Source organism: Bombina bombina, chromosome 3 (genome assembly GCF_027579735.1).
Source record: "Bombina bombina isolate aBomBom1 chromosome 3, aBomBom1.pri, whole genome shotgun sequence".
Taxonomy (NCBI): domain Eukaryota; kingdom Metazoa; phylum Chordata; class Amphibia; order Anura; family Bombinatoridae; genus Bombina; species Bombina bombina.
In genome coordinates this window covers 768,373,764-768,400,874 of record NC_069501.1, presented here as the reverse complement: position 1 = coordinate 768,400,874, position 27,111 = coordinate 768,373,764, and the positions used below count along the sequence as shown (strand labels likewise).

The 27,111-nt window shown below is 37.3% G+C and overlaps 1 protein-coding gene across 1 annotated transcript in view; it reads left to right on the top strand.

Moving 5' to 3' along the window:
• The first annotated feature begins 5,114 nt into the window (after nucleotides 1-5,114).
• Nucleotides 5,115-27,111, top strand: part of LOC128654001 (otospiralin-like) — a 43,020-nt gene continuing 21,023 nt past the window's right edge. The window contains exon 1 of the mRNA XM_053707631.1: nucleotides 5,115-5,348. Within this exon, the coding sequence (XP_053563606.1) occupies nucleotides 5,120-5,348 (229 nt within the window). The 5' untranslated portion in view covers nucleotides 5,115-5,119. The remainder of the gene's footprint in view (nucleotides 5,349-27,111) is intronic.

Below are 27,111 nucleotides of genomic sequence, written 5' to 3'. Positions count from 1 at the left end.
AAATGGCAATGTTGTGTCAAAGAATACACTGTAACAAGATCATACACATATGTACCGCCCAGGCTCTAGGCACTAAAAAATATTAGGAAATTGATAGTCCGTTTGGGTTCAGATGGTTTATGGTGTTCCTACACAGATTCTTAGGAAGAAAGGTCTAAGGAGTGTTCTCTTCGGCTGTGCACAGCTTTACTACAAATAATAACTCACAGTTCTCGGATATACAAGCGTGTATTGCAGTCCGTTGGGAGCTCCGATAAAGTGATGATGTCAGACCTTTTCCGGTCCAATCAGTGTATGCTGCGGGTCTCTCGCCCAATAGAGAGGTTCCTATACCGGAGTCAGAGCTGATCCGTAATTGCAGTTTTGATCTTAGAGATGTTGTTAGTTCCATTTAAAGGTAATCTAGAGCAGTCTCTGTATTATGGAAATCTGCAACAATCTCTATTATATGGTATCTTCAATCCGGTATAGTCAATACATATAGGGCCCAATCAAAGTTAGGCAATTTGAAGAGACAAAACATGTTTGACAGGAATTACACATATGGTTTGTATTACAAAGTTAAAACACAAACGATGTACCTGAAATGTGTTTAAAATGAAGGGAAAAAAGGCCAAGTAACACAGCAATTATTCATATGCCCAAAAACTATAAATCAAAATTTGGAGATGAACCTGCTTGTTACAAGTGTTAAACCTTTTAGTGTACAATCAGTAAACAAATTCTACGCGTTTTGGTAGTCCACAGCTACCTTTATCTTGACCGAAACGCGTAGAATTTATCATTTTTGGACATATGAATAATTGCTGTGTTACTTGGCCTTTGTTTCCCTTCATTTTAAACACATTTCAGGTACATCGTTTGTGTTTTAACTTTGAAATACAAACCATATGTGTAATGCCTGTGAAACGTGTTTTGTCTCTTCAAATTGCCTATCTTTGATTGGCACACGGACTATCAACCCAAATGGACTATCAAGTTCCTAATATTTTTTAGTGCCTAGAGCCTGGGTGGAACATATGTGTATGATCTTGTTACAGTGTATTCTTTGACACAACATTGCCATTTTTTATCATTATACAGCTGTATATACGATCTTCAAATATATTTGTAGATATATTTAGACACTTTTAGATTTATTTAGATGCTGGCATCTTACACTATTAATTACTTCTAGTGTGCTTTTTTAGCATTTTTAGTATTTTAATAAATTGTTAAATTTGATCAAATGAAATTTGTCATATCCTCTTATTGGACCATTTCTTCACCATACTAATTAATTCTTTTTATGAAATTAATCTTTTTATTCATAAGTTTGATTCATAAGATCACTTTGTCACATTTATATATATATTTTTTAAAAATTCATTTTTTATTATTTTAATATTTTTTCATCACATTAATAATTTAACTATTTTATTATTATCACTATAATTTATATGGTAAGCTCCGTGTTTGGAGCGCTTCTGTCCCACACCTATTCTAAACATCCTTTTTTGGATTATTTTGAGGAATCAATGATCCCTTGCAGGAACAGATAGCAATTTACCCTTTTGCTAGCACTCACACCAATCCTTCTTTTCTGTCATCCCAGAAGGAAGCCTCTTCTAAAGATGATGCACAAGAAAGCCCGCAAACAGTTTGCTGTAGACAAGCAGACTAAGGACATGGATTACTGGAACCATGTCCTGTGGTCCGATGAGACCAAGATAGACTTATTTGGTTCAGATGGTGTCAAGCGTGTGTGGCGGCAACCAGGTGAGGAGTACAAAGACAAGTGTGTCTTGCCTACAGTCAAGCATGGTGGTGGGAGTGTCATGGTCTGGGCCTGGGCCTGCATGAGTGCTGCTGGCACTGGGGAGCTACAGTTTATTTAGGGAACCATGAATGCCAACATATACTATGATATAATGAAGCAGAGCATGATCCCCTCTCTTTAGAGACTGGGCCACAAGGCAGTATTCCAACATAATAATAACCCCAAACACACCTCCAAGACGACAACTGCCTTGCTAAAGAAGCTAAGGGTAAAGGTGATGGACTGGCCAAGCATGTCTCCAGACCTAAACTCTATTGAGCATCTGTGGGGCATCCTCAAATGGAAGGTGGGGGAGCGCAAGGTCTATAACATCCACCAGCTCTGTGATGTCATCATGGAGGAGTGGAAGAGGATTCCAGTGGCAATCTGTGAAGCTCTGGTGAACTCCATGGCCAAGAGGGTTAAGACAGTGCTTGAAAATAATGGTGGCCACACAAAATATTGACACTTTGGGCCAAATTTGGACATTTCCACTTAGGGGTGTACTCTCTTTTGTTGCCAACGGTTTAGACATTAATGGCTGTGTGTTGAGTTATTTTGAGGGGACAGCAAATTTACACTGTTATACAGGCTGTACACTCACTACTTTACATTGTAGCAAAGTGTAATTTCTTCAGTGTTGTCACATGAAAAGATATAATAAAATATTTACAAAAATGTGAGGGGTGTACTCACTTTTGTGGAATACTGTATACACACACACATGCACAAACACACATATACACACATGCACACACAAACATGCACACACATATACATACACACACATATACACACACACATATGCACATACATATACACACATACACACACACACATATGCACACACAAACACACATATACACACACATGCACACACATATACTTACACACATATACACACATGCACATACACAAATATAGGCATTTTTTAATCATGTATAGGTTTTTGGGGAGATAAGCATGCTCTTTATAGTCTTCTGTAACGGAATTAAAGTGTAAGGTATGTTGAGTCTAAATAAAACCGTGTCCTTGGGAGGGTATATCTAGTAACCTTGCACATAGTATATTTGTTATTCAGACAGTGATTAGCCAAAAAGCAAATGCTTCATCATATGTAGTGATTGATAAAATATGGATCTATTATAATAGACTAGTCCTAAAGTTCGTGTACACAGGCTATTTTTTGCAGTACAGCGGTTCCACCCCTTGCTCTCTCTTTTCCCCCCCTTTCTTCTGCTCTCTCTCTCCCCCTATCTTTTGCTCTCTCTCCCCCTCTCTTTTGCTGTCTCTCTCTCTCTCTTTTGCTCTCTCTATCCCCCCTCTTTTGCTCTCTCTCCCCCCCCTTTCTTTTGCTCTCTCCCCCCTCTCTTTTGCTCTCTCTATTCCCCCTCTTTTGCTCTCTCTCTCTCTCCCCACTCTATTTTGCTCTCTCTCTCTCTCTCTCTCTCTCTTTTGCTCTCTCTCTCTCCCCTCTCTCTTGCTCTCTCTCTCCCCCCCCTCTTTTTTGCTCTCTATCCATTCTCTTTTGCTCTCTCTATCCCCCCTCTTTTGCTCTCTCTCTCCCCTTTCTTTTGCTCTCTTTCCCCCTATCTTTTGCTCTTTCTCTCCCCCTCTCTTTTGCTCTCTCTCCCGCTCTCGTTTGCTCTCTCTCCCCTTCTCGTTTGCTCTCTCTCTCCCCCCTCTCTTATGCTCTCTTTCTCCCCTCTCTTTTGCTCTCTCTCCCCTCTCTTTTGCTCTATCTCTCCCCCCTCTCTTCCCCCCCTCTTTTGCGCGCTCTCCCCTCTCTTTTGCTCTCTCTCTTTCTCTCTCCCCCCCTCTTTCCCCCCTCTCTTTTGCCCTCTCTCTCCCCTCTTTTGCGCTCTCCCCCCTCTCTTTTGCTCTCTCTCCCCTCTCTTTTGCTCTCTCTCACCCCTTTGTCACCCCTCTTTTGCTGTCTCTCTCCCTCTCTTTTGCTCTCTCTATCTCCCCTCTTTTGCTTTCTCTCTCTCTCCCTCCCCTTTCTTTTGCTCTCCCTCCCCCTCTCTTTTGCTGTCTCTCTCCCTCTCTTTGGCTTTCTGTTACCCCCCCTCTTTTTCTCTCTCTCTATCCCCCCTCTTTATAGCTATCTCACGTCAGCACGGGTCTGCACGGCTCTGCCAAGCCCCGCCCATGTCCCGCCCACCCCCCACATCCCATCCAGTCCCATCCAGCTCCGCCCGTGTCACGCCTGGCCCCACCCACATCACTCCCCCCTCACACCCGGTTGGCCCCAGATGCCAGGTCAGTCTGAGATTCTGTTTAAGGCCAGGTGTGTTTGTCCTTGTGCAGTCTCTACTGCACATGACAGCTTCGGACAAACACACTTGGCCTTTTATATTATAGGATAATGAATAAATGGCATCAGATTTGTATAACTGAAAGGGTATTATTGCAGTTTTCTTATTTTTATATGTACAATACATTTCCATGTTGAGTATTGGGCAACATTTGTTTTATTTTAATTTTCTTCTACCATCTAAGTGAGCTACTTACATTTTCTACATTATGTGTTAACAATATTTAATTAGTGAAACAATCCTCACATCAGTCAAACAGCAATGTAAGGTGTCAGTTCCTAATGCAAAGACTCTCATATAATTGTCCAGTATTTATTGCAGATTCTATATATTGTTATACAATGGTTACCATTTAATGCATTATGTTTGTGCTTTACATTGCTGACAAGGAATACAAATAAACACATTGTGAAGTTCAGTAATCATATCCAAATAAAAGTTAATTTTTTTGCTTAAAGTTCAATACAAACAAATTATTAAAGGGATAGTTTAGTCAAAATTAAATTTACATGATTCAGATAGAGCATGCAATTTTAAGCAACTTTCTAATTTACTCCTATTATGATTTTTTCTTAATTCTCTTGGTATCTTTATTTGAAAAAGCAAGAATGTAAGCTTTGGAGCCGGCCCATTTTTGGTTCAGCACACTGGGTAGAGCTTGCTGATTGGTGTCTAAAAATAGCCACCAATCCGCAAATGCTACACAAGTGCTAAACCAGAAATTAGCTGGCTCCTAAACTTACCGTTTTGCTTTTTCAAATAAGGATACCAAGAGATTGAAGAAAAATTGATAATAGGAGTAAATTAGAAAGTTGCTTAAAATTGCATGCTCTATCTGAATCATAAAAGTTTAATTTTGACTAGACTATACCTTTAAGGTTTGAGGTAAAGGAATTTTCTATACAATAACTTCCTTGCATAAAGAAACCATTTATTCCTCTTCTTCTAACACAATGTTGTCAGATGTCAATCCCAGAATACAAATCTCACAACGCCATGCTACATGGCAAAGGAAATTAGTTCTATGCGTTTGCTTTTAGATAATCCAGGAATTCAAATCCTCTTTGATCTCTCCCTGAAAATCGTAAAATGTTTAACTGGTATTCAGCTACCTACACTATATAACTTTGAGAAAATAAAACATCTATTACAACACAGCTATTTTGGAACCATGAAGCATCTTCGAGTGCTGCTTGTCCTTGGCACGAGCATTGTGTTCTTGGCATCATTAGGTAAGATTTTAAAATCCATCCATATTACAAAATAAAACTATGACTAATTTTTCTGGCTGATGCGCATTTAGTTTTATTTTTGTGATCTAATTTATTGTTACAACATTACTGAACGTTAGAAGAAGCCAGTTGGAAACTGATAAATGGTAAAAATATATTATTTGTCATATCACATTTAAATACAATAGGATAATTAGTGACTAAACAGTAAAAGAAAAATATATTATGAAACATGTAATGCCTTGTTGCCTTGTTTTTTTTTTTTAGTAATTGGCATTTCTTAGTGATGTAATTTGTGATTACAAAGAACAGTACTAGAAAATGTTAGTCTACGGTTACCGGAGCTTCTTATAGTTTTAAAGTTTAATATTAAATTAGAGATAGATAGATAGATGATAGATAGACAGATAGATTATAGACAGGTAGATAGATAATAGAGATATATAGATAGATATAGATAGATGATAGATAGATAAATAGGGGCCGAATTATCAAGCTCCGGCTCGCCAAAAACAGCAGTTATGAAGCAGCGGTCTAAAGACCGCTGTTCCATAACTGATCCGCTGCCTCTGACGCTGCGGTATTCAATCCGCCCGATCCTATACGATCAGGTTGATTGACACCCCCCAATTGGCCGCGAATCTGCAGGGGGCTCCATTGCACAAGCAGTTCACAAGAACTGCTTGTGCAATGATAAATGCCAACAGCATATTTGTCGGCATTTATGGATGTGCGGTGGACATGATATGCTACATCCTATCATGTCCGTCCGCACTTTAGTAAATCGGCCCCATAATATCTTTTAAGTGTTCGTTAGGAATTAAATGCAAAACTTTACTGAAATAAAACAATAAAGATCAACATTCTTCCATCATATTGTTGTGTTATGAAATATTGAGTTTATATTAATATCACTTCAGGCAATTGGGAAATCAGTTAAAGCTCCTATGTGATTTGTCTGTATCCAAGTCCCTCCTAAAATTTACAGTTTTCATTATCAACATTTATTAATTTAAAATAAAGTTAAGTGCTTAAAATGCATCAATCGTGGAACATAATTACTCATAAAAATTCCCTTTAAGCTTCATTTTAATTTGTGATTGTTAAATATCTAAACATGTTAGAGCACAGGAAAGATGTGAATAAAGATATGCTCTGTATGGAAATAATTTTTATACCAAATATGCCAAGATCTTACATTTCATTAAAAATGATAAATTACCTAAATAACAAGTTTAAAGGGACACTGAACCCAATTTTTTTCTTTTGTGCTTCAGATAGAGCATGACATTTTAAGCAACTTTCTAATTTACTCCTATTATCAAATTTTCTTCACTCTCTTGGTATCGTTATTTGAAATGCAAGAATGTAAGTTTAGATGCCGGACAATTTTTGGTGAACAACCTGGGTTATTCTTGCTGATTGGTGGATAAATTCATTCACCAATAAAAAAGTGCTGTCCAGAGTACTGATTCAAAAAACCCCATTAGATGCTTTCTTTTTCAAATAAAGATAGCAAGAGAACGAAGAAAAATTGATAAAAGGAGTAAATTAGAAAGTTACTTAAAATTGCATGCTCTATCTGAATCACAAAAGAAAAAATTAAGTTCAGTGTCCTTTTAAGGGTTTGATGATCTCCAGCGTGGAGAGAAATCTTGCAACATCTTTGGGTTTTTTTTGAGCATTATATTCCAATGCATATGACTCTCCTTCATATCCAGAACCCAGCATAAGACGCTAAACAGCTCTCAAGCAAAAATGTGGAGTTCTAAAATTCTTTGAGGGACCTTGCAGTACTTCTCAGATAGCTGTAGATAATTGGGCCCTAAGTAAGAACAAATAGCTTAAAGGGATATGAAACCCAAAATGTTTCTTTCATGATTGAGATAGAACATGCAATTTTAAACAACTTTTCAGTGTACTTCTATTATCAAATGTTCTTCATTCTCTTGTTATCTTTTGTTGAAGAGCAGGAAGCTGCAGCACCCTATGGCAGCAGTTTTGCAGCAAATTAGCAAAACCACTAGATGGTAGCACTATTTCCTGTAATGTAGTGCTCCAGACATGTGCAGGCTATCTATCTAGATATCTCTTCAACAAAGAATAGCATTATAATAGAAGTAAACTGGAAACTGTTTTTAAAAAATTATATTCTCTATTTAATCATGAAAGAACATTTTTAGGATGTCCCTTTAACATGGCACAATAGTGCAACAGTCAAATGCTCTAGTGAGATAGAGTATATTTATTTTGATCTACTGCCTTTAACTGTGTGGTTAACCTCTACAAATGGGTTAAACACCTAGTTAAAGTTAGCTCTGCAGAGCCAATACAGTTTGTTCCTGAGATGGACACAGAGTGTGACTAGTGGCTATGCACATATGCAGCTCCTGATTGGCTCACCATCCATGTCCAGCTTAGCAGCAGAAGTGCACTGTTTTGAGGTAGCCTTACTTATATTGTCAAGTTTGCTTTGTTCTCTTGGTATCTTTCGATGGGAAGCCTTTTGCCTCTGGCTCAACAGATCTGTTCAGCTAGCTCCCAGTAATGCATTGCAGCTTCTGAGCCTAGCTAGGTTTTCTCTTCATTTATTAAGATAACAAAACAAATTTGATAACAAAAGTAAATTGAAAATACATTGTAATCTGTATACTACAAAATTATATATATATATTTTTTTAAATGAGAATAATCAAAGCTTTTATTTGAAATATTTTTTTTATTAAACTATATAACATTTACATATTGTATAATCATGTATTTTACTTTAACTAATACTCTTACCCATAAAATACAATTATTATTTTTTATTCAAATTTTTTTTTTAAATATCTACCCTTTTGTATGTCAGGCATATATGAAAATGAGTGTAGAAATGCTATTGCAACAATTGCTCCCGCTGTATTTTTTGTTTATTTAAGTCAAATTCAACTTATTTTGAGTTGAGGTTGGTGCTTTTTACAGTTATATAATATTTGCTGCTTATATGAAAGTTAGCAGGTACAATGCTCCATTATAAACATGGATCATGTTACTGCTGAATATTTCCATGTACTTATTTTTTTCCCACTGACTTTGTATCAAGGTTAGTTGATATCATTGTAGAATGTAAAATGTAACTCCCAAGTGAAGTAACTCTGTCTCAGTGAATTTAGATTGTTGATGGAGTGGGCTGTTTGTTGATGGGCTATCTTCTGAGTTTAACCAACTCGGGAAACGGTTTAATTAAACATAATTTATTGGTGTCTGATAAAATAAAGCTTTAGTCTCTATAAAGAAATATTACTAATGTGTCCATTTGTGTCCAATATTTCTTTAAAGGGCCAGTTGATATTTTATTATAAAATGCTGTCATGTACAGTAAAACAAATTTGCAGTATATTTCATTATTTATGACAGGATAAGGATTTTCTTATTCTCAGAACTTGAAATGCACCCTGCTGACTTCTCAAGGCTAACCCTGTAACATATCTTTCTTTTTGGCTTTAATTGATACCCACTGCAAAACATTGTACATTAAAGGGACATGAAACTCAAATATTTTTTTCATGACTGAAAAAGAGCATGCAATTTTTAAAAACACTTTCCACTTTACTTCTATTATCTAATTTGCTTCCTTTTCCTGATATCATTTGCTTAAAAACATATGGCTGCACATAGATGCCTTGTGTGATTGACTCACCCATGTGCATTGCTATTTCTTCAACAAAGGACATCTGAAGAATGAAGCACATTAAATAATAGAAATAAATTGGAAAATTGTTTTAAATTGTATTCTCTATCTAAATCATGAAATAAAAATGTGGGGTTTCTTGTCTCTTGAAACTAACATTATTAACATGACTAGCCTTGTTGTCTGCAGACTAAAGCCCAGATTGGTTCCTCCAAATAAGGGAAACGATGGGTGGAGTTTGGCTATTATTAAGCAATTGCAGTAAAAAGGATGTTAAATTGATTTTAAACCATTGAGACTTGGCTGATGTGTTATTCTATAGCAACACAACAGAAATATCTGGTAATTACAAGGTGTTTACTGTCCCTTTAATGGTAGACAAACCTGATTACTCACAGATGTATCATACCTTACAATAAAAGCAAGATAGGCAAAGCGGCGTATTTGTATGATATAATGATAATTAGTCATCGTATGAACCATATAATGAAGAAATGAAGTCATTAACATGTGGTAATGACAGTGTTAGTTAGAGATTTCACAGTATTATTAAGGGTAATCTGTGTGCAAGGATATCCATGATCTCTGCATTTGTGAAGCCCCATATACTTATTATTATGCTAAATAAAGCTAGTAAATATATCTCCCTGAATATATTTATATTTTAGTTTAATTACAGCTTATAAAAGCACATATAAAAGCATATTATTAATGCAATACTGCTCATTAAAAGTAATAGTTAGCGTTTGATTCCACGGAGTGTATTGCAAACCTATACATTATGCTATATATTTTCCTTTTGAAAGGAATGTAATCTGGAAGGCTTGCAGGTAAAATCTGATTAGATGTTAGCAATAAACTTAGTATTTGTGAAGATTTAAGATTCTAACAGGAGTCTCTCCAATCTATTAGAACAAGCTAAGTTTTTTTTGCAGGCATTTTAAATTCAGTCTCACCCCAAACCAGGAGAAAAATTGTTTCTGACAACTTTGTATTGCTTTGATGTGTTGAATTAAATGCACTCTCCACAGATATTAAATCCATCAGAAAATACTTTACATCAATTTCCATAAATTTAATTTAATAGCTATACTTCTTGAAACCTATTTTGGGCTATTTTTGAAGGCTTTTTTGGGGGGCTTTTCGTTCTTAGGCTGACATGATACAAAGTAGTGTATCATGTCTGCCGCACATCGATAAATGCCAACAGCATACGCTGTCGGCATTTATCATTGCACCAGCAGTTCTTGTGAACTGCTGGTGCAATACCGCCCCCTGCAGGGGGTGTCAATCAACCCGTTGTATTCAATCGGGTTGATTTCTGTCCGCGGCCTCCGAGCAGACGGACAAGTTATGGAGCAGTGGTCTTTAGCCCCATAATCATTTTAAGCATAGATTCTATCAAAGTTTTATAAAACTTGCAATACAGAGCTCAGATTAGACCTTTAAAGGGACATGAAACACTTTGAGATGTCAATAGAAAATTATAAATCGTATATACAACAAACTCTGCAATATACTTTCATAATTTGTTTTGTCAGATTGAGGAGTGTGTGAGAAAAGAGTGGATCTAAGTAGATATGGCAACTGTCTGATGAGAGAGGGGTGAGAGTAGGGTTGCCATGTGTCCGGTATGAGACCGGACAGTCCGGTATTTTAGTTTTCTGTCTGGTAATTTCTGTGGAAGAAAACCATACATTTAAATGTGTCGGTTTTTTATCTTATTTTATTATTTAACTTGCTGTGTTCCGTGCCCGTGCCAGTCAGTGACTATGTTGTACATTCCGGACCTGGTGGTGGATTGCTGCAGTGTTAACTTCTGACACTCCCAGACCAGCAGCCAATTGAAAACTATAACGGCGGTTGGAGGAAGTAGCAGGCTAGCAGAAATCTGTGTGACACACACGTCAAGTGATTAAGGGATTTAGGCGAGTCTGTAGACCCACGCAGCGCACATGCTAGCCTATTGAGAATTTGTGAGTGTCAGACAGCATCAGAGAACCAAATCAGTGGCTAGCTGCTATATCTATGGACTGTGATTAGACCTAGACTGAATGTAAAGTTGCAGTCTCAGGCTGACAGCCAGGCAGTGGGAAATTTAAGGTCAAGTTTGAGAAACTGACAGTTTGAGTTCACCAATCACCTCATCATGAGGTATGTGTTTGAATATCACCCTCAATAGCAATATCACCCTCACAAATTTTATTTTTATATATATATATATATATATATATATATATATATATATATATATATATATATACATACATACACACACAGTATATATAAATACACTATATATATATATACTGTATGTGTGTAATATATATATATATATATATACACTGTATATATTTATATATATATATATATATATATATATATATATATATATAGTGTATTTATATATACAGTATCTCACAAAAGTGAGTACACTCCTCACATTTTTGTAAATATTTTATTATATATATATATATATATATATGGTTGTGTGTATATCTAGATATATCTATCTATCTATCTATCTATCTATCTATCTATCTATCTATATATATATATATATATATAAATACATTTAAAATAATGTGTGTGTCTTTTATTCTGCCATAAGACCCTACTGCATTTCAAATTGTGACCCCCCCACCATGATCTATTTGACTGTGCAGTATATGTTTGAAGCACAGCTGGCAACCCTAGGTGAGAGATAGGCCTAAATAACACAAACTCTTTCTAAAATATATATCAAAGAGCTCCCTTCAGGTTAAAAGATTCAGGGACATATAAGGATGATGAGACAGACAAGCAGCCCTAGAATGCTACCCACAACATTCCCAACATCTATATGGGTCAAACATAGGTTCCCAAAATGCTGCAAACTGAGATTGTTTTACACTCTCTAGTAGATCCAAAAAGCAAATACTATAACCTGCAAATGCTGCAAATTAAATAGCTGGATTAGACAATTTGCAGCATTTTAAAAACTTATTTTAGAGACTTTGCTGTTTGCAATAATTTCAATAATAGAGTAAACCATTGTTAGTACATATGTTCAATAATAAATAGAGTTAAACATTGTTAGTATATTTGTTCAATAATAAATAGAGTAAAACATTGTTAGTAAATATGTTCAATATTAAATAGAGTTAAACATTGTTAGTATATATGTTCAATAATAAATAGAGTAAACCATTGTTAGTATATATGTTCAATATTAGAGTTAAACATTGTTAGTATATATGTTCAATATTAAATAGAGTTAAACATTGTTAGTATATATGTTCAATAATAAATAGAGTTAAACATTGTTAGTATATATGTTCAATATTAAATAGAGTTAAACATTGTTAGTATATATGTTCAATAATAAATAGAGTTAAACATTGTTAGTATATATGTTCAATATTAAATAGAGTTAAACATTGTTAGCATATATGTTCAATAATAAATAGAGTTAAACATTGTTAGTATATATGTTCAATATTAAATCGAGTTAAACATTGTTAGTATATATGTTCAATAATAAATTGAATAAAACATTGTTAGTACATATGTTCAATATTAAATAGAGTTAAACATTGTTAGTATATATGTTCAATAATAAATAGAGTAAAACATTGTTAGTATATATGTTCAATATTAAATTGAATAAAACATTATTAGTATATATGTTCAATATTAAATTGAATAAAACATTATTAGTATATATGTTCAATAATAAATAGAGTAAACCATTGTTAGTATAAATGTTCAATATTAAAGGGACATTAAACCCAAACATTTCCTTTCATGATTCAGGTAGAAAATACAATTTTAAACAACATTCCAATTTACTTCTATTATCTAATTTGCTTCATTCTTTAGATATCCTTTGTTAAAGAAATAGCAATGCACATGAGTGAACCAATCACTTGAGGCATCTATGTACAGCCACCAATCAGAAGCTACTGAGTCTATCTAGATATGCTTTTCAGGAAAGAATATCAAGAGAATGAAGCAAGTAAGATAAGAGAAGTAAATTAGAAAGTTTTTAAAATGGTATTTTCTATCTGACTTATGAAGGAAAAAATGTGGGTTTAATGTCCCTTTAAATTGAATAAAACATTATTAGTATATATGTTCAATATTAAATAGAATAAAACATTGTTAGTATATATGTTCAATAATTAATAGAGTAAAACATTGTTAGTATATACAACTAAGGACTGATGATCAAAAACTCGCCAGCTTGGAGAGACATCTTGCGAAATCTTTCGGGGCTTTTGTGAGCATTATTTATAGTGTAATGTAGATGTTTCTCCTGCACATGCAGAACCCTGTACAGCTTTATAAACAGCTCTCAAGCTACAGTTTCCTTTTTTTTTAAAACTGATGAGACTTAGATAATCTCACCAAAGCGGAGAGCTTTATATCATCAGGTCATAAGTACAGTGGGGAAAAAAAGTATTTAGTCAGCCACCAATTGTGCAAGTTCTCCCACTTAAGAAGATGAGAGAGGCCTGTAATTTTCATCATAGGTATACCTCAACTATGAGAGACAAAATGTGGAAACAAATCCAGACAATCACATTGTCTGATTTGGAAAGAATTTATTTGCAAATTATGGTGGAAAATAAGTATTTGGTCAATATCAAAAGTTCATTTCAATACTTTGTTATATATCCTTTGTTGGCAATGACAGAGGTCAAACATTTTCTGTAAGTCTTCACAAGGTTGTCACACACTGTTGCTGGTATGTTGGCCCATTCCTGCATGCAGATCTCCTCTAGAGCAGTGATGTTTTGGGGCTATCGCTGGGCAACACGGACTTTCAACTCCCTCCAAAGGTTTTCTATGTGGTTGAGATCTGCAGACTGGCTAGGCCACTCCAGGACCTTGAAATGCTTCTTATGAAGCCACTCCTTCGTTGCCCGGGTGGTGTGTTTGGGATCCTTGTCATGCTGAAAGACCCAGCCACATTTAATCTGCAATGCCCTTGCTGATGGAAGGAGGTTTGCACTCAAAATCTCACGATACATGGCCCCATTCATTCTTTCATGTACACGGATCAGTCGTCCTGTTCCCTTTACAGAGAAACAGCCCCACAGCATGATGTTGCCACCCCCATGCTTCACAGTAGGTATGGTGTTCTCTCTCCTCCAAACACGACAAGTTGTGTTTCTCCCAAACAGTTCTACTTTGGTTTCATCTGACCATATGACATTCTCCCAATCCGCTTCTGGATCATCCAAATGCTCTCTAGCATACTTCAGACGGGCCCGGACATGTACTGGCTTAAGCAGGGGGACACGTCAGGCACTGCAGGATCTGAGTCTCTGGCAGCGTAGTGTGTTACTGATGGTAGCCTTTGTTACATTGGTCCAGCTCTCTGCAAGTCATTCACTAGGTCCCCCCGTGTGGTTCTGGGATGTTTGCTCCCCGTTCTTGTGATCATTTTGACCCCACGGGGTGAGATCTTGCGTGGAGCCACAGATCGAGGGAGATTATCAGTGGTCTTGTATGTCTTCCATTTTCTAATTATTGCTCCCACAGTTGATTTCTTCACGCCAAGCTGCTTGCCTATTGCAGATTCAGTCTTCCCAGCCTGGTGCAGGTCTACAATTTTGTTTCTGGTGTCCTTCAACAGCTTTTTGGTCTTCACCATAGTGGAGTTTGGAGTGTGACTGTTTGAGGTTGCGGACAGGTGTCTTTTATACTGATAGCAAGTTCAAACAGGTGCCATTAATACCGGTAATGAGTGGAGGACAGAGGAGCCTCTTAAAGAAGAAGATACAGGTCTGTGAGAGCCAGAAATCTTGCTTGTTTGTAGGTGACCAAATACTTATTTTCCACCATAATTTGCAAATAAATTCTTTCCAAATCAGACAATGTGATTGTCTGGATTTGTTTCCACATTTTGTCTCTCATAGTTGAGGTATACCTATGATGAAAATTACAGGCCTCTCTCATCTTCTTAAGTGGGAGAACTTGCACAATTGGTGGCTGACTAAATACTTTTTTTCCCCACTGTAACTAAAATTTAATACAAATTACCAAAAAATAATTATTTGCCTATTAGTAATGAGATTTGCGTCATGACATCAAAACCATATTAAAATAAATCGTTTAACCCCTTAGTGACCACAGCAATTTTTCATTTTCAGACCATTTGGGACCAGGGCTATTTTTGCATTTCTGCTGTGTTTGTGTTTAGCTGTAATTTTCCTCTTACTCGTTTACTGTATCGACAAATATTATATACTGTTTTTCTTGCAATTAAATGGACTTTATAAAGATACCATTATTTTCATCATATCATATAATTTACTATAAACAAAATAAAAAAATATGATGAAAAAATGGAAAAAAAAACACACTTTTTCTAACTTTGACCCCCAAAATTTGTTACACATCTACAATCACCAAAAAACAACCATACTAAATAGTTTCTAAATTTTGTCTTGAGTTTAGAAATACCCATGTTCTTTGCAAGTTATAGGGCAATAAGTAGCACTTTGCTATTTCCAAACCATTTTTTTCCAAAGTTAGCGATACATACATTGGAACACTGAAATCTGTCAGGAATCCCTGAATATCCCTTGACATGTATATATTTTTTTAGAAGACAACCCAAAGTATTGATCTAGGCCTATTTTGGTACATTTTATGCCACCAATTCATTGCCAAATGCGATCAAATAAAAAAAAAGTAACATTTTTCACAATTTTAGGTTTCCCACTGAAATTATTTACAAACAGCTTGTGCAATTATGGCACAAGTGATTGTAAAAGCTTCCCTGGGATTCCTTCCCTTTGTTCAGAAATAGCAGACATATATGGCTTTGGCGTTGCATTTTGGTAATTAGAAGGCCGCTAAATGCCGCAGCACACAACACGTGTATTATGCCCAGCAGTGAAGGGGTTAATTAGGGAGCTTGTAGGGAGCTTGTAGGGTTAAGTTTAGCTTTAGTGTAGTGTAGTAGACAACCCAAAGTATTGATCTAGGCCCATTTTGGTATATTTAATTCCACCATTTCACCGCCAAATGCGATCAAATAAACAAAATCGTTCACTTTTTCACAAACTTTTTCACAAATTTTAGGTTTCTCACTGAAATTATTTACAAACAGCTTGTGCAATTATGGCACAAATAGTTGTAAATCCTTCTCTGGGATCCCCTTTGTTCATAAATAGCAGACATATATGGCTTTGGCGTTGCTTTTTGGTAATTAGAAGGCCGCTAAATGCCGCTGTGCACCACACTTGTATTATGCCCAGCAGTGAAGGGGTTAATTAGATAGTTTGTAGGGAACTTGCATGGTTAATTTTAGCTTTAGTGTAGAGATCAGCCTCCCACCTGACACATCCCAAACAGTTCTCTTCCCTCCCCCACCCCACAATTCTCCCCGCCATCTTAAGTACTGGCAGAAAGTCTGCCAGTACTAAAATAAAAGCTTATTTTTTATTTTTTTTTGTTTATTTTTTAAAAAACATATTCTGCTGTTTAGGACCCCCCCCCTTAGCCCCCAACCTCCCTGATCCCCCCAATACAGCTCTCTAACCCTCCCCCTCTACCTTACTGTGCGCCATCTTGGTACTGGCAGCTGTCTACAATAAAGATAGAAAGGGCACAGCATAGGTACTGCAATAATTAGTGTGCACGTTCCCAGGTTCTGCCAAAACCTCGAATCCAAACAATAATCCAAAAGAAGGAACAGCACCCCAATAATAATGCTTAAGAAGTATTTATTGGGACATCATACAAGCACACCACTCGGTCCTAATAGACCTTAATCATGTCACATGATTAAGGTCTATTAGGACCGAGTGGTGTGCTTGTATGATGTCCCAATAAATACTTCTTAAGCATTATTATTGTGGTGCTGTTCCTTCTTTTGGACTGGCAGCTGTCTGCCAGTACCCAGTTTACCATAAAATATGGTATTTTTTTTAAACGTTTTTTTTAATAGAATTAATAAATATTTTCTGTAGTGTAGCTGCCACCCTCAATATCCAACCGTCCACACCTCCCAAATCCCTTAGGTAAAAATTCCCCCTCTGCTCTCTCCGATCTTACCGTAGCAAATTGTTCCATAGTGTAGCGTTCCGACCCGCTCACTCCCCATGCACGCCCATGCGCGCCCCCGCACGCGATCCCACCCCCCTCTGACGCACTTCCCCCATCGATGGCCATCTACCACCCTCCCTGCATTGGCTCCCACGCACCAACGATCACGATCATCGATGGCTGATGCAGAGAGGGCTAAAAACTGTTATTTCAGGATGCCTCAATATCGAAGCATCACTGCAATAACATGACAGTGGCTGGAAGTGATCAGGATCATTTCCACCGCTTGAAAACACCAACACCGTACAGGGTACGTCCTTGTTCGTTAACAACCTTTTTTTGTAGGACGTACCCTGTACGTCATTAGTCGTTAAGGGGTTAACCATTAGTCATTTTTATACATGCATCAGAAATTAATCATTCCATTACAAAATATCCGCATGAAGTGGAGCGCTATAATTAACCAGCATTTACCAGTGGCTGGTTATGTCTACCGTGAGCTTGCCGTAGTAATAAGCGCTTATAAAATTAAGCAGAGGTCAGACTTCTGGTTAATTTTATAAATATGTCCCAAATGCCCCCAAAATACTGTCTAGTGTATTTTATTAAAAAAATAAAGATGGCAGCATCTTTATTTTTAACCAAATCACTGCACTAGGCAGTATTTTGGGGCTAGAGTTGGTGGAAGTGGGGTGTTAGAAAAAAAATTGTACTGAAAAGTGCCTTTACATTGCAGTCAATGGTAACTGTGTGCTCCCAGTAAATACAGTGGGGCAAAAAAGTATTTAGTCAGCCACCAATTGTGCAAGTTCTCACACTTAAGAAGATGAGAGAGGCCTGTAATTTTCATCATAGGTATACCTCAACTATGAGAGACAAAATGTGGAAACAAATCCAGACAATCACATTGTTTGATTTGGAAATAATTTATTTGCATATTATGGTGGAAAATAAGTATTTGGTCACCTACAAACAAGCAAGATTTCTGGCTCTCACAGACCTGTATCTTCTTCTTTAAGAGGCTCCTCTCTCCTCCACTCATTACCTGTATTAATGGCACCTGTTTGAACTTGTTATCAGTATAAAAGACACCTGTCCAAAACCTCAAACAGTCACACTCCAAACTCCACTATGGTGAAGACTAAAGAGCTGTCTAAGGACACCAGAAACAAAATTGTAGACCTGCACCAGGCTGGGAAGACTGAATCTGCAATAGGCAAGCAGCTTGGTGTGAATAAATCAACTGTGGGAGCAATAATTAGAAAATGGAAGCCATACAAGACCACTGATAATCTCCCTTGGTCTAGGGCTCCATGCAAGATCTCACCCCATAGGGTCAAAATGATCACAAGAACGGTGAGCAAACATCCCAGAACCACACGGGGGGACCTAGTGAATGACCCGCAGAGAGCTGGGACCAATGTAACAAAGGCTACCATCAGTAACACACTACGCTGCCAGGGACTCAGATCCTTCAGTGCCAAACGTGTCCTCCTGCTTAAGCCAGTACATGTCCGGGCCCGTCTGAAGTATGCTAGAGAGCATTTGGATGATCCAGAAGCGGACTGGGAGAATGTCATATGGTCAGATGAAACCAAAGTAGAACTGTTTGGTAGAAACATAACTCGTCGTGTTTGGAGGAGAAAGAATGCTGAGTTGCAACCAAAGAACACCATACCTACTGTGAAGCATGGGGGTGGCAACATCATGCTTTGGGGCTGTTTCTCTGCAAAGGGAACAGAACGACTGGTCCGTGTACATGAAAGAATGAATGGGGCCATGTATCATGAGATTTTGAGTGCAAACCTCCTTCCATCAGCAAGCGCATTGAAGATGAAATGTGGCTGGGTCTTTCAGCATGACAATGATCCCAAACACACCACCTGGGCAATGAAGGAATGGCTTCGTAAGAGGCATTTCAAGGTCCTGGAGTGGCCTAGCCAGTCTCCAGATCTCAACCCCATAGAAAACCTTTGGAGAGAGTTGAAAGTCTGTGTTGCCCAGCGACAGCCCCAAAATATCACTGCTCTAGAGGAGATCTGCATACAGGAATGGGCCAACATACCAGCAACAGTGTGTGACAACCTTGTGAAGACTTACCGAAAACGTTTGACCTCTGTCATTGCCAACAAAGGATATATAACAAAGTATTGAGATGAACTTTTGATATTGACCAAATACTTATTTTCCACCATAATTTGCAAATAAATTCTTTCCAAATCAGACAATGTGATTGTCTGGATTTGTTTCCACATTTTGTCTCTCATAATTGAGGTATACCTATGATGAAAATTACAGGATTCTTTTATTTTCTTAAGTGGGAGAACTTGCATAATTGGTGGCTGACTAAATACTTTTTTGCCCCACTGTATATATGTATATGCTTATATACAGATATATTTATGTGTAACATACATATATATGTTAATAATCATATACATATATATTTAACACTCCTGTCAATCGCTGCGCAACTTACCGACTGCGCTGTGCAAGTTCTGATGTTGTATATGATGGCATCAGAACGAGGCTCCCATAGGGGCCTATGGAAGGAGTTTCTCATGAGTACAATGCTTCCCAGCAATTCGAACACAAGGTCGCGTTTGCATTGCTGAAAACTTGTAATATCAGCACACATTATCGTGCGCTGGTATTACATATTAGAGCGCAAATATTGCTTTCATCAAAGCGATATTTAGTGCTCCACTTGTAATCTCTCCCTAAATGTTTAAAAGTAGTTCACACGTATGTTATTTGCAAAATTTGTATTGTATTGCAGTTCAGAGACACCCTCCTAAGAAAAACCCTTGTCTGTTGTTTATCTTACCTCTTTTGCTCTAGCCGATTAGACATAAATATACATGAGTTCCTGCTCATATAAGGCAATCATTGTGTTGCATGTAGGATAGTAAGGATCCTAATTTCCATGCAATATATGGCAGCCTCTTTGCGACAGTGGAAACCCTACACTTTTCAGATTTAAAGGGCCATAATACCCATATGTTTAAACACTTGAAAGTGATGCAGCATAGCTGTAAACAGCTGACTAGATAATATCACCTGATCATCTCTATGTAAAAAAGAAAGATATTTTACCTCAAAAGTTTCTCCGTAGCCACATCCCATTGTAAAGGACTTCTAAGCAGCATATCAGTATGTCTGTCCCGGGACAGTGGAAGGGGCGAGCTTACGTGCACTCTCATCTTATTTCCCTATTCAGTTTAAAGGAATTTTGCTATGAAATCTCATGAGAGTTAAGTGGAATCTCATGAGATCACAGTAAAAGAGTTAATGACCTCAGCACTGCTGATGCTGATTGGCTGCTTTTCATTTCCTCATATTTTTTTTTTTACCTGCAGTTGGATAGTAACTGAAGTATAACTTTTTACACAGAACTTACTCTGCTGAGCTGAGGAGATTGTGAGGTAAAATATCTTGCTTTTTTACATAGAGATGCTTAGGTGATATTTTCCTGTCTGCTTTTTGCAGTTATACTGCATCAGTTTCAAGTGATTTAGCATATGAGTATTATGTCACTTTAAATTACAAGAAAAACAGGTGAAATAAGGAATGTGCAATGCATGGTAGTTTCAAGACGCATTATTAAACCTTGAAACATGCACCAGGAAGTGTGCAGGAGGACCACGAGTGCCGCAGAGCCTTGTTACACACGGACATGTGTTAGCTTCACAGGATGGGGCAACAAGTCCCCGTCTTCTGTGCTGAGTATACTAGGTGAGCAGAAGGAGTTTCCATTTGCTCCGATCCGCATCTGTGGATGTTCACCGTAAGGGAGAATACTGGTCGAGGGTGAGTGTTCAACACATGAGTCAGACCAGTGACAAGACTGTCTTTAACCCTTTTGTGTACTGAAAGCGCCCTTCATCTAACGTGCTTTGCCTATTGGAGGTTTGCTGTTGATACCTATATGGTTTGGATTTTTTGTTGTTTACTTCCTGAATTCTTTCATTATATTAACTGTTAATGCGCCACTGGTAATCTGGCCCTTAATGGGGGAATTCATTTCTGTTTAATATCCCATTAAGAGCAAGATATGTTTGAAATATGATTATGTTTTAAAATTTTTATTAAAAATAATAACAATCTTAAAATAAAATATATTTTGTTTATCTATTGTATTACAAAACTGAACTTGATCCCCAGGACTGATTTGTGACAATTATTCAGCATTTGAATGGTCTGGCACTTTTAGCTAAAATCCACACTTTCAGGTAATGTTATTGCTGCATTATGAACATTTAAAAAAAAGTTACCTGTAACACTGAAGTTTAAATTAAATTAAGACCAATACTGAGTAAGTAAGTGACAAGTGTAAAATCAAGTTGGAAACTAGTGTGTACCCTTCACAAGGAGCATACACAGCATGCCAGTCGCCATTATATACGATGCAGAACAAGTCATGCTGCATGTGCAATGTCTGGCTGCATACAAAGTATACAATATGTGTATTTCTGAGCAGGAACCATACTGGACATGTTCAGTGCCCCACAATAGTTCTTAACAGAGTTACAGCACAGTTACACTAATAATAACACCATCTAATAAAAATGATACAAAAAAAATATTGCACAAAAAAGTTACAAGGACTCAAAGATATCAGCTCTCAGGTGTTAGAAACAAAAAGGCTTCAAAGGGCTTTAACATAGAGATATATACATATACATGTCTAGAGATGCATCTATAAATATATATATATATATATATATATATATATATATATATATATATGTCTATATATGTGTACAATGTATTTATATGTGTATATATGAATTTACAGACATATATACACATAAACACATAAATACGTACAAATATATAGACATATATATATATGTGTGCATTTGAGCCCTATTCAGTTAAGAAGATGAACACATGTAAACGCATAATGCAATATTCATTTTGAATATAGGTTTTAACTATGCATTTACTGTAAATATTTTACATTCCTATTTTCTGCTCATAGCAAGTATTTATAAATAGATATGCCTATATATATATCTTTATATATCTATACCTATATATAATCATGTGTAAGTGTGTGTATATATATATATATATATATATATATATATATATATATATATATATATATATATATACATACATACATACAGACTCAGCTCCAGAACGAATGATATGGGGGGGGGGCACTTTTTTTCCACGAGAGGGCACACATTTTTTACAAAGCATGTATGAGAGTCAAAATAACAGCAGAGTGAGGGGACATCCCTTACAAGAGAAATAAAATAATGCTACACTGACAGTGCAATTACCACTCAGAGTGACATTGGCGTTTCTACTCAAATACACTCGCAACAGAAGCATCTGACAGAAGCACTTTTAATCCATACTGCACTGAGACTATAGTGGATATATCAAGCAAATGCATAAAGAGAGTAAACTATTGGTTAATGTAATCAGCTGGTAATGTTAGTAAACAACATAAAATATGCATGACGTTAAGATATATTAGCATCAGGAAAGCACACGCTTTGCCTGTACAAGGTCGTGAGTGACCCGCTATGCCAGTCATAGGCTCAGAGCGAATGCTGACTGCCTGCCCGGTGGGTAAATAATGCGGGCACAGAGCAGGGTCAAAGCTCGGTTAACACTGTATAATATGGTAAATAGAAAAGCTTGGGACTTACTGTGATACAGCAACTGGTGTGCGCCTCTGAAGGCCACCATGCTTATGTAAAGTGGAAGCATTCCCTTAGTTAGTGTGCTGCTGTCAGATGAGAAGGGCTCCTTACCCTACTACTTGTTTTGCTGGCCCAGTGCAGGCATTGGACTGTAACTTGAGCACGACACGCATATGGGCTGGACAAGAGGTTGGCATTGTATGAGGAACCACCCACTGTGCGTGACTGGTATAGATAGACACGCTATGCTGGGAACACCTACTGCGTGTGACTGCTATATACAGACTGTAATGGGAACACCTACTGTGTGTGACTGCTATATACAGACTGTAATGGGAACACCCACACCATGATTGATATGTACACAATTTGCTGAGTGGTTGCTGGTATCATTTGTGAACTGTTCCCATTGAGTGACTGGTTTACAAAAATTTTTGAGAACGTTTACAGTTCGGGGCTGGTGTCATAGCTACCCTAGGTGAAGGCGCATTGTGTATAAGAGATTTATTCTATACAGTCTCTCTGTAAGAGCCTGGTTTGCACACATTGTGCAGGGAACACTTTCTGTGTGTTGCTTGTAAGAGGTCAGCATCATTCCACTGAGAAAATGATACACACACAATATGCTGTGTAATTACCCACTTGGTGTGACTGGTATCATAACTAGGTCTACCACCTTTCCAGAATTATGACACACTTATTTATACAATAACAAAATTATTTTTTTGATGGGGCACAGCATTCCATTTGGGCGGGCATTTCCTGTCTATGCCCCCCTTGGAGCCAACCCTGTATATCGGTATATATTTATACTTTACCAAAATATTTATATATATATATATATATATATATATATATATATATATATATATATAATATGTATTTAAGAATAAATAGAACATATTATTCTATGTAAAGAACTTTGCAATGTGAAATATAAATTTTTTCATGTCGGATTAGCGCACATGAGAATATGCAATCAGGTTTGTGCGAGAGTAAGGTGTTAGGCTTTATTATACTTTTTCTTCATTGACTTCTATGGGGGAATAGGTTACCGCAAGTGTGATATTGTAAATTCGGCTTTTTACGCTCGTTGAGTTATTGTGCAAACTAAAACAGTTTACTTTTAACTCATAATACAAGAGCAAACCCAAGAGCGCAAAAAGCTTACTTCTAGCGCAGTTAACGCTTGAGAGTTAAATAACGCTCCACTTGTAATCAAGCCCATAGCCTTTAAAGTGATGGTAAACTTTACATGTTTTAAAATCAGGTCTGGAATCTAAGCGATATTTTAGATGGACTTTAATTGATCACTTTTAAGGATGCACTGTAACTTACTTTTTAATCTAGCCATGCTATTCTAATACCCCACGCTCCACGTCACCAACTTCATAATTCAAATTTTTTGAGAGCAAACTTTTTGAACTGTTCTCCAATTGGCACTATAGGCATACAGTACTTTTTTTTTTTAGCTAGAGCGCCGATTGGAAAACAGTTAAAACTGTTAGCTCACAAAAAATATAAGTTGTTAAGTGGGCGGCTGGATGGCACGGCTAGATTAAAAAGTAAGTTACATCTTTATTAGAAGTGATCAATTAATGTCCACCTAAAATATTGCTTAGATTCCGGACCTGATTTGAAAACATATAAAACATATAGGGCTAAATTACAAGTGGAGCACTAAGTTTGCGGGCGTGCGTTAAATAATCAGCCATTACAAGCGACTGGTTATTGCTACCATGAACTCGTGGAAGCAATTAGCGCTTATAAAATTAACCAGAGATCAGATCTCTGGTTAATTTTATAAATGTGCCCCAAATGCAGCCAAAATACAGTGGTGTGAAATTTATTAAAAAAATAAAAATGGTAGCAGTTTTGGGAGGCTAAAGTTGCAGGTGTGGGGTGTAAGAAAAAAAAAAACGGCACTGAAAAATGCCTTTACATTGTGGTCTAAGGGAACTGTGTGTTCCCAGTAAAATATATATTTATATGCTTATATGCATATATATTTATATGTTAATATGTGTATATGCAGATATTAACACATAAATATACATGTATATAGTCATATACATATATATTTACAATTTGCTGTCATCACTGTGCAACTTATCCCCTTCGCTGAGCTAGTTCTATTGCTGTTTCACACAGCAGGAATAGAAGCACGCTCTATTGATTGCAAAGCTTCCTAACAATGTGAACACGGGGTCACGTTCACATTGCGGCTCTGTCAAATACCAGCGTACAATTGCATGTGCTGGTATTACGAGTGGAGCAAAAATATCACTCAAAATCTGGCTCATAAAGTTTGCCATAACTTTAAGGTTTGTTAAATTTTCCATTTTTCTTATTATAAATTTCAAAGCTTGCCCAAAAAACTTTTATCAACATTTAACAATACAACAAAAGTGTTTTGCATTTCACTTAGATTATTTTATCTCTACAGATATGCTAAAGATACAAGTTCACTGTCACTAGCAGCCAAAACAAAATCAAGCCACACATTACCTTTAAACAGAGTTTTAATTATTAAAGGGCCATAATACCCAAATGTTTAAACACTTGAAAGTGATGCAGTATAGCTGTAAAAAGCTGACTAGAAAATATCACCTGAACATCTATATGTAAAATAGAAAGATATTTTACCTCAAAAGTTTCTCAGTAGCCACATCCCATTGTAAAGGACTTCTAAGCAGCAAATCAGTATGGATGTCCCGGGACAGCGAAAGGAGTGATCTTTCATGCAAACTTATCTTATTTCCCTATTAAGTGTAAGGAAGCTAATGTAGCCCTTCCTGTTGAACATTTGCACCTGTATACATTCTGCAGGAGAAGTTGCCTAGGCAACTATTAGACTGGTTGGTCATGTGATCAAGTGAAACTGAAAGAAGAGTGTAAGACACAGGAGGAAGCAGACATGTCAGAGCAGTGAAGGTGTGTGTGAGGCCTGGCTGTGAGAGAGCTGCAGACTTTATCTTGTAAAGTAACAGCATTCCTCTGCTGATTTAGTGTATGCTGCCAGCTGCAGTCTGTCCCTGTGAGAGAGCTGCAGACTTCATCTTGTAAAGTAACAGCATTCCTCTGCTGATTTAGTGTATGCTGCCAGCTGCAGTCTGACCCTGTGAGAGAGCTGTGGAGAAGAATGCAGACAAAGTAAATGACTGGCAGACCTTGGAGTTTTCTTTCAGCCTGTGCAGAATCCTGTCAGTGGTAAGAAGTATCCTCTCTCCTTGTCATACTGACAGGGCATTCTGTCCATCACATAAACTTATAAACAGCTCTTCCTGTGGATTGCAGTTTCCTATGAGCTGCAACTGTTTAAATGCATGTGGATTACCTTAAAGGGCCCCAACATTTATGTGCACCAACTGGTACCCATCAGCCATTAGGGTGAAGCCTGAGGGTGGGTTCGCAGGTGGTTTGGGAGGGTGCTGGGCCTGGTTAGAGAGAGTCGGTGTGTTAGTTAGCCACTGTATTTCTTGCCTTATTTTTATTTACCATAATCCTTTAATACATGTTCATACTGTTTTACTGTTATTACTGTGTGTGTTGTAGTTATTTATTATGTTCCTGTCTGGGAAACCCATTCTTGCCCTGGATGCCCAGTCAGGTGGAGGCACTGCCACAGTCATGTACCCCAACTCCCAGGTAGCGGAGACTCAGGATCAGCCTGCAGAGCACATGGAGGTAGCTGGGGTAAAGACCCACAGGGGTAATTGTGGGCCTAGGCCAAACCCCGTTACATTTGGAGGCACTGCTGAGATAAATTGGGGTACACCCAGTAAGGATCCGTTAATTCCCCGGCCCACACTCCCATTTGTAACAGATTGGGCCCAGCAACAGAAGGTACCATTGCATCATGCAGTGATGATATGCCAGGTACCTCCCTATAGTGAGATAAAACATGTCACCAAGTGCGTAGAGATTATACTGGGAATAGAGATGGCTACCATCAGAGACATCCTGCATGATTCATACGGTCAAACTTACATGTTAGTATATTCCCATGCAGATTTGAGAGGCCGTCATAGGCCTACATGTCTATACCTTCTTGAAACAGCTCCTGAAGGATGTCGCTTAGTGTACGCTCTCCCTGATAAGGAGGAAGGGGTTACACTGCAGCAACCCTCCACTATAGGCCAAAGAGACTTTAATGTATCAAGTTATTCCCAGATTCTGTCCCCTTTGTCAGAGAAACCCCCCAGGAGATTACCGGTTACCCCTGTAGAGACTGGGGCCATCCCCAAACGAAATGTCTACTTTTCCAGTGTGCAAGGGACAACTGCCCCTAAGACCCCAGATCTAGTTGTTCCCTCATCTCCAACATCCCCAAAACCAGGCGATTCCCTATTGAGAACCACAAGTTCAGGAGAGAGTAACATAT